General features: G+C 40.2%; 2 protein-coding genes across 2 annotated transcripts in view; both read left to right on the top strand.

The window, feature by feature from the left end:
* LOC116846258 overlaps nt 1-2203 on the top strand; it is a 6397-nt gene extending 4194 nt beyond the window's left edge. The window contains exons 7-12 of the mRNA XM_032819854.1: nt 200-281; nt 772-885; nt 1010-1166; nt 1328-1561; nt 1715-1784; nt 2177-2203. Coding sequence (XP_032675745.1) covers nt 200-281; nt 772-885; nt 1010-1166; nt 1328-1561; nt 1715-1784; nt 2177-2203 — 684 coding nt within the window. The remainder of the gene's footprint in view (nt 1-199; nt 282-771; nt 886-1009; nt 1167-1327; nt 1562-1714; nt 1785-2176) is intronic.
* Nucleotides 2204-3366: 1163 nt separating this feature from the next.
* The window catches only part of LOC116846245 (tyrosine-protein kinase transmembrane receptor Ror), a 549039-nt gene continuing 543763 nt past the window's right edge, over nt 3367-8642 (top strand). The window contains exon 1 of the mRNA XM_032819815.1: nt 3367-4214. Within this exon, the coding sequence (XP_032675706.1) occupies nt 4145-4214 (70 nt within the window). The 5' untranslated portion in view covers nt 3367-4144. The remainder of the gene's footprint in view (nt 4215-8642) is intronic.

Raw genomic sequence — 8642 nt, 5'->3', positions numbered from 1 at the left:
GAGAGAGAGAGAGAGAGAGAGAGAGAGAGAGAGAGAGAGAGAGAGAGAGAGTTATTTAAGCACTGAATTGTAGAGAAGATAATTGAAGAGAATTATATAACCATTGACGATCTTCCGCTTTACGATTGTTTACGCATTTGTTTGATTAATTCCGCGATAAATTCCAGACGAAATAATGAAGGCATCGTTTGTGTTGCAGGTGCTTCGACACTTGGACGACGAGAAATGGTATCCGGCATTCGGGGGTGTTCTGAGAGTAATGGCTACCTCGCGGGAATCGGGTAATATTTCATGATAGTCTCGTTGCCTGTAATTCATCGTGTTTGAAAATTAACGAGGCCGATATACTATTCCGTTTAAGCTATAGTCCGCATAGCTAAGAAACTGCAGCTTTCGTAATATTTCTCTGACTGCGCGCGCGAGGTCATGTGTGATCTCATCGCGCGCGCGCGCCTTCGAGAGGAATAAAATATAGATGTCCATTAACCCTTTGATGTACTTTGATATGCATCTCATGGTATTTTGATGCAATTTATACAGTTTCACTCTATTTCCTAATCACGAAGCTGTGCTGAGTGAGAGGCATAAGTGTCGTGCTGCTAAATTATGTTACTTCAATACGGTAAATCCATCAGTATCCGGTAGAGTCAATGTCAGACACAGCGCAGCTGAAAATAACTGTTAACGAATCGTGAAGAAAGAAATACACATTCAATATCATTTGTTCTCAAACGCACAGATAATTTTGTATCGGAATGTGTTATATTCCAGGGTCAGGTAAAGATACCACGAAGAGCGAGGCAAGCGGGGCTTATCAAGTGATGCCCAAAGTAATCACGGGACGTAAGAGTCACACGGATAAGAGCGTGTCGTCGCTTTATAAAGGTAAAGGAGAAAGTAGGTTGTTTCTTCCTGAGATAACGCGTGATTTTCCATGTGTTTTTGTACGCGCGCACAACTCGTTCACAACCGGCCAAGGAATAATTAGATCCGCGTCGATTAAATTCAGACGACAACACGACGACGCTCGGAACCACGGAGATCGTGATTATAGCGGTGGTGTCCGCGTTGGTGGTGTGGTTGCTGGTGGGTCTGTGCTTGGTGTGCTACAGATTCCTCAGCAAGGACTCGGAGAGATGCTCACCCTGCGAGTCGAAGAACACTCCGTGAGTAAAAGCACTGTTTATTCATCTCACGATACATTCCTTCTTGATTTAGCTTAATATAACCGTTTCTTTTTAAATCGCGTCGCGCTAACTTGCGATCCATCGAGTTCTCTCTGCGATTCTCTCGATCTCCCGACTCCTCAATCTGCACGGCGATTTAGATTCGCGGTGCTGTACAAGAACGCGGACTACTGCGAGCCGGATACGTGCCCTTCGAGGTCGTCGCGCACGGGTGTAGTTGAAAAATTGAAGGAATTGTGGAGAAGCAGGTTTGGTCGATGCCCAGGGGGATGTCAGAAGCACGAGGATGAGGAACGTTGCTTAGCCGCGATCAATTACTGCAGCAAAGACACCGTCAGCAACAGCAGCAGGATTTATTCGTGGGCGTATATTTGGTTTCCGTCTCTGTTTTATCCGCGTCGTGAAATCATTTTGCTCCTTCTATTGATTTATGTTCGATCGGGCGGCTTCGCAAACACGTCGATTAACGAGGATGCATCGCGCAATCTTGAATGCAATTTTCTAACAACGTATTCTGTGCTCAACAGGAAGAAGAAATACACTAAGTCCACTTCCGCGTTTCCATCAGGATCGCTCAGAGGTCGCACGTCTTCCAAAGTAAGTGATTGTGGCCTGCATTAACAGTTGTCACTTGAAACGTGTCTCATGTGAGAAACTTAGGCTCATATTAAGAGTCGTTATTCGAAACTTGTCCCACGTAAGATACTCGAATCTGAATCTAAAGTTAGATTTGAGTTTCAATAATCTTATAGTTTTAAAAGTTTTAGATTGCGCGACTGAGTTGAAAACCTCACATCTAACTATAAAACCTTTATTGTTAATAATCGTTACTTGAGACTTGTTCCATATGAATATCTAAATTAGAATTTAGAGTTAGATACGAGTTTTTCAGCTGAATCGCAATCGCAGATATAATGTTGCATATATTACACGATTTAAATAAAAAACTCAATTCTAACTCTTAATTTAAATTACCGAATATCTTATAGAGGAAAGATTCAAGTAAGGACTATTAATATAGACCTTACATTTTTATTCAGAGCTCGACCCAAGTATTTCAATTAAATTTTAATATATGCGACATTTCTATCTTTCTATAATTGCGATTCCACTGAGAAACTTTTATCTAACTCTGAATTTAAATCTGATTGTTACATGAGACAAGTAATAGCTATTTTAATGTTTTAAGTAATAACTATTAATATGTACCTATTATAGTATTGTTACTTATTTATATAAACGATTAATACGGATAAGTGTAATTTTAATATATTTTTTAAACTATAGCTTCAAAACGCTGCAGTTTTAAATATTTAACGAAGTCTATAATTTAAGTTTTATTTTAACTTGATATTTATTATGCGACATTTGTTTTATAATCATGCATTTTATTTGTAGCATAGTAGCATTCGTTAGCTGTACTTTTGAGAAAGACCGTCTATAATCCAGCCAGACCAAGAAGGTAGTTATACTAAGAAGTAACTTTTTAAAGAACGTAGGAAGAGATCGTGCTTGTTTTTAAGAGAAACTATTTAACTTTAGCGTGTACCTCGATCAATAAAAGGTAAAAGTTAACAAATACAACGAACATTCCTAGTCCCAAGAGTTCGGCAGAAACGTGTGAATGGAAGGGAATTTCGATTTCGATAACTTGGGGCTTTGACTAATGACGCAAAGATAGTTCTCATTCCCAACGCTGCAAAACAATCATTCAGCTGTAACATCGAAGTTGCCGGGAACCGTCTGCTCGCGGGGAGGAAGAAACCGCGAAGACTGTTTTACCTCACGCCCAGTACTGTCGGGCCATTAATTAAATTTCATTCCAGCCAGCCGCGGCCGTCCGCCGAAAGCGCATCTCGCGCGCTCCGATCGCGCCCCGTGCGATACGCTCGAAGCGTTCGCTGCACCCGAACGCGGCTTCTTCTCCCTCGCAGGCGGCGCGTTGCAAGTTGCAGTCTGCAACTTGTTGCAAGCGGGACGAGGACGAGCGACACACGAGACGAGGGAAGGAAGAGAGGAAGAAGAGAAAGAGAGAGAGAGAGAACAGGGTCGCGCGCGGTTCAAGCGATGGCGTGCAGCAGCGCCCTCTGGGCCGAGCGGGCTCGCGTGTGCGCGCGCCTCGCGTCTCGTCTCACGGGAGCCGCGCGAAGGACGCGGCCGGCCGGCAGTGTCGCGCGATATCTCGAGTGATGCGTTACGTTTCTCCGTTCGGCGGACGCGCGCGAGAGTGACACACACGAGACACGCGTACGCGGGTGGCGAGACGCGTCTCGTCGCCACCACGACGAGAGAGGCCCGTGAGAGCGCTTCCGATCGGGGACGATCTCGTCGAAGGATCATCGATCGTGTCGGAAATCCCGTGGCCGTCCTATTGGCGCGGCGGCAGCCGGTGGGTGACAGCGAGCTGTCACGGTGACAGTTGACGCGCGATGTGGCGTTCCACGTGCGCGACGTCGGCCGCGAATTTCGCGCGAGACACGTCAACGGGCGACGTCTGAGCGGCCGTGGTGCTTCCGCGAGGGAACTTTTAAGAGAAGAAGGCTCCGTCTCGCGACGGTCATGTGAGTGACATTTGTGCGTAACAGTCGCGGTAATATCTCGTTGCCCGAGACACGCGAGAACCGGAGCTTCCCGCACCGAGAACAAAAGACGGGAGAATCGAAGACGACTCAACGCAACTTGTTTCGTCCGAGATAACGCAAGTGGACACGCAAGTGTACATCTCGTCTCGACTTGCCGATTCGCACGCGCATGCTCCACTTTGAAGTTTCGATAATCGCGAGCGTCGCGTCGTCTCGCACCGAACTTCAGTTCATTCGCGACCGGGTCGTGTTGTCGGCGCGGCATTGACTCTTTGACTATGTGCGTTACGGCGGGATTTTCGCGTTTTCTCGTATTCGCGCGCGTTCACCGCAATTGACTCTTGTGCATTCTGTGTGTCTTCGTCGTGGGACATTATGGCACGAAGAAACTACGGCCTGCTGGGCACGCTGTTCTTCCTCCTGCTCTTCGCGGACGTGTTGAAAGGTAGGATTCCAACCTGACATAGAACCTAACATTTTCGCGCTCGATGGCAAACAACACTTGAATTGGGTTAGGAGAGCTAATAAAGCCTACTGTGTAGTCTAAAATTATACGACAATCAAGCTTTTTATGACTTTAGAGACGTTTCTCTCAGCGTAAATTGACTTCTCTATGATTGCTTGAGTTATGTTTGCCGGTTCATAATATGCACATTTATTAGCTCTTCGCAACCTACGAAATCTCAACAAAGGAGCACAGAAGTTTGAAGTTGTCAATTTAATTACATGGAACTACCGCCATTCATTCTGAATACAAACAAATGATGCCTTGAATAATTTTAACGCTCTTTGAACATTCAATGTAGAATTCTTTTGCATACAATATGTAATCAGTGTTAACGCATATTAATATAAATTATAGTATTGTCATATTAGTATCTTAAATATTTTTGGATTTATCAAAGCTATTTTTTTACGAATTAGAGCCGACACTGAACTTGGAGCAAGAGGATATATAAATCGTGCATTATTAATTCAAATTATAAATATTATTATAACGTTATAATAAAAAATTTGTAATCACCGTTATAATAATATTTATGACTTTTATTAGAATTAACATTACACAATTAATATATTCTCTCGTTCCAAGATCAACGGCTTTTCGTCTCATGTTTGTTCTTTTAGAGCCCTTGTATTTAACTAAATATATATATTTTTTTTGTCTATTTACCATTGAAGTAACGACCATTGAAAAACAAATTCGATAGATCGACGGACGGTATTTTTAATTCCGAAATTGGCGATAAGTATTTTGAAACTTGAAAGATCAACGAGCAATAATACAGTTAGCAATAAATATTTGCATCATTACTTCGTATTGGAATCTTTGGCGTTCGTTTTGCTGCGATTTAATCGAAAAACATTTCGTCGAGTGTACGACGAAAACAAACGTTTAACTCGAAATTCACAAAATGCGAAATTTGTGAAAGCGACTCGGGAGAACTTTCAACTTCTGTTCTTCTTCATAAACATTCAACAAGTGGCGACAGGTTCATTGGCTTGTGCGAGTTAAGTTCCCGAGTGCCTTTCAGATCGCCCGAACTGCGGCGATGACTTTTCTCGTCGTAAAATATCGAACTTTATTGTGCTGACTCGAAATGTTACACAGAGTTGGCTTATTTATAGGACAGTCTGCATAATGTTTACATGTTTCTTTAAATCATTATATTTGAGTAAATAGTGTACATACAAATAAATTGCTTTTGCAATACGTGTTGACGAATTAGAAGTCGTTAGTTACAGCAGTAGTAAATTAAAATAATTATATACATTGAATGCCATACACACAGAAAGAAAGGACATTCTTGTCTGGGAAATATCTTTATTTTTTACATGTTAATCTTCAAATGAGATTATATAGCATTAAACAAAAACAAGTTACTCGCAAGCTTATATTCTATGTGATTTTTAACGAAGGAAAACCTGTGTTCTTATTATTCAAAAATAATTTTTATTACTGAAAAGCGCAAAATATTGGATTGAGAGATGTTTTTAAATGTGCGTTATACCCCAAGTTCTTCTATAATCCATTTGAAATTAATATATTCAAATTAATAATATCATTGTATGATATATAAAACAATAATTATTGTTTAAGTAATGATAAGTAATGATAAGTTATGTATAAGTAATGATATATAATTTTTTGTTAGAAAAATTTTGTCAGCTCGAATTTGAACAATTATTTGTTGAATTGAGTATAAAATGTATTGTGATATGTGCAAGTGACTTATCTTTGTTTAACGCTATGTAATCTCACTTGAAGGTTAACATGTCAAAAGATATTTTCCAAATAAAAATATCTCTATCTTCCGTGCGCGTTTTTACGTTTTTTTATCAATAATCTCTTGCCTCGGGCATTCGCAATATTACAATCAATATTAAATCTTACAAATCGTTATTTTAAATAACAAAACCAATTTTTTGACCGATAAATATCGCCCCGCACGCAAATTATTGTGTTTTACATTATTAACCAATAAATTCCGGTGCCTGCAGCGCTTCAGTGTACCGGAAACCCATGAATGAACGAGTTCCGAATTATCGGTTAAAGGGTTAGAGCAAAGTTTCTCGTGCGGAAGGGAGGCGCGAGAAACTTTCGTTTATCTCGACGGGATAACTAACACCGTCCGGGCAATAAAATATCATCGACTCGTCGTTACTCGATACCATAGCACGTGAATTTTTTCCGTACGTAATAGCAGACGTTTCAGCGCTCTCGCAGACGCTGTAATTTGTAAACGATTTAAAGCATTTCACGCTCTGTTAGGCGAGGTAATGGGCTCACTTTTAATTACCGCCTAATGTACTATTACCGTCTCCCTTGACACCCACCCCGGTCGCGTAACAAGCAACGCTTTTCATTTACGGATGGTTGAGCCCGCGAGAGAGGCGAATTCTGCGACGCTGTCGGCAAGACCGTGCCAGTTTTCCCTTCCTTATTTCCTAGTCTACGAGGCTAATAGTTTTAAGGTCACGTTCCGGCGTGTTCGTCGAAGAAAATTTGCGCGCTCAAATTAAAAGCCGGAGGGATAACGACGCGGACTCGTCTCGACTCGAAACGCGAGTACTAGGAATGGAACGGTATTACTCAGTTTCTATTTTAAATCGATATTTTTGTACAAGAAAGAACGAACCGCTTATCTCTCAAAAAGTGGGTTTTCACATATTATTGGAATCACATATCCAGCTACCCTGCGTTGCTCGGGTTATCACAAAGTGTCAAGGAAATGAGATCAGGAGGAGGAGGTGAAGTGCCTCTAGGAGGTTTCATGTAGTCTATGTTTTTCGTAGAGTTCTAGAGAGTAATTATATATGCAAAATTCGGTCCAGACCGGTTAAAGAATTTAAGAGTGTACAAGGAATATACAGACACATTCTATTTCATATATATACAGGGTGTAAGAAAACGCATTCAGCATTCAATATAGTGGTCAATCGTTTCTGAGATATAAACAATTTTATATATTAGAGATATAAACAGTCTTATATATAAAAAAAAATCACATTTGTATAAACTTTGGTTTATTAGCGATCGGAAAAGAAAAGAAAATAAAATAATTAATAAATATCAATTATAATTTTAATGAAATATTAGACAATACCGTTTATATCAATAATTGAACTGAAAAATGAGTCATCTCCTAATCACGGAATAATGCAGGCTCATTCATTGAATGCTCATTAAATAATATTGCACATTGGTATAAAGAAATATCTCTTTCAACAAAATTGCAAAGACTTTTTCAGAAATATTAAATACAAATGTGTTATTAATGTTCCAATCACTGGGACGTTGTTCAATTACTGGAACATTTACTTTACTTTAAAGATATCACCGGTAAGCGTACATGGAAATGAAAAGAGGATTTAGTAGAATATCTTTTGTAAATATCGAAGAAAAATTTGGAAAAATTATTTTCTCTTTTCACGTCGCATGCGATACGTAGAAGCTAATATATCAGTCATTATACTAATATAAAAAACTGTTTATATGTTAGAAACGATTGAGTTTTCGAGTTTATTAAGACGTTTACTAAGAATTTTTTCCCCAGTATGGTATGTACTATCTATCATATAAATGCTTTTTTTTTTTAATACTCACACATATAATTATGTGGAAATAATCGAAATCTTTGAGCGATACTAACCGGTCCAAGTTTCTTTTTAAATTTGTAAAAACAATAGCGCAACTGTTTCACAACATGAACATTTGCTAAGAACCCAATAAGAGTCTCATCGCTGCATTTTTCTATTTCAATTATCTTTCAATGCAGTATCATGTGTACGCGTTATTAATTTAATCATGCGATAACGTCCAATTAAATTAAGGCACGGTTGACTGAGTTCCGCACAATATTATAACCGCGGCCTCATACGCTTATGCGCGTTTCTATTATATCTCGAGACTGAATACATGAATAATACATTATAAAATACGTTGCCCTGTTATTTTATTTATAAAGCCGGGTTTAGAGAAAGGATTTTTCTCTATCTACGATCGCGCGGACACGGATTTAGAGGAGGGAAGTTTTCGTAGAAATATTCTTTTGACACACATGCATACACACACACACACACACACACACACATATCAACGCGCGCTAAATTCGTAGATTATCGTCACCGGCTGGAGATCGCAGCGAGGGGTCGCAACGGGTCTCCTTCTCTTTCTCTTTTTTTCTCACCACTTATTTATGCGTTCGGGCTTCGAGAGGCGCGATTTTATTGGCTTGTAAATAACGGATATTATGCGCGGCGGCGTATACCCGCGTTTAAGGACTCCATCGGACGTTATTTAGAGCTCAAAGCGAGGCGTGATGATGCGGCGATGATTCCGAGGAGAGAGAGAGAGAGAGAGGGGGGGGGG

This window comes from Odontomachus brunneus, unplaced genomic scaffold, assembly GCF_010583005.1.
Source record: "Odontomachus brunneus isolate Ranch 3 - 2012 unplaced genomic scaffold, Obru_v1 Obru_scaffold_062, whole genome shotgun sequence".
Lineage (NCBI taxonomy): Eukaryota > Metazoa > Arthropoda > Insecta > Hymenoptera > Formicidae > Odontomachus > Odontomachus brunneus.
Note: the sequence above shows the minus strand (reverse complement) of the source record. Positions and strands in the feature narration are given on the sequence as shown.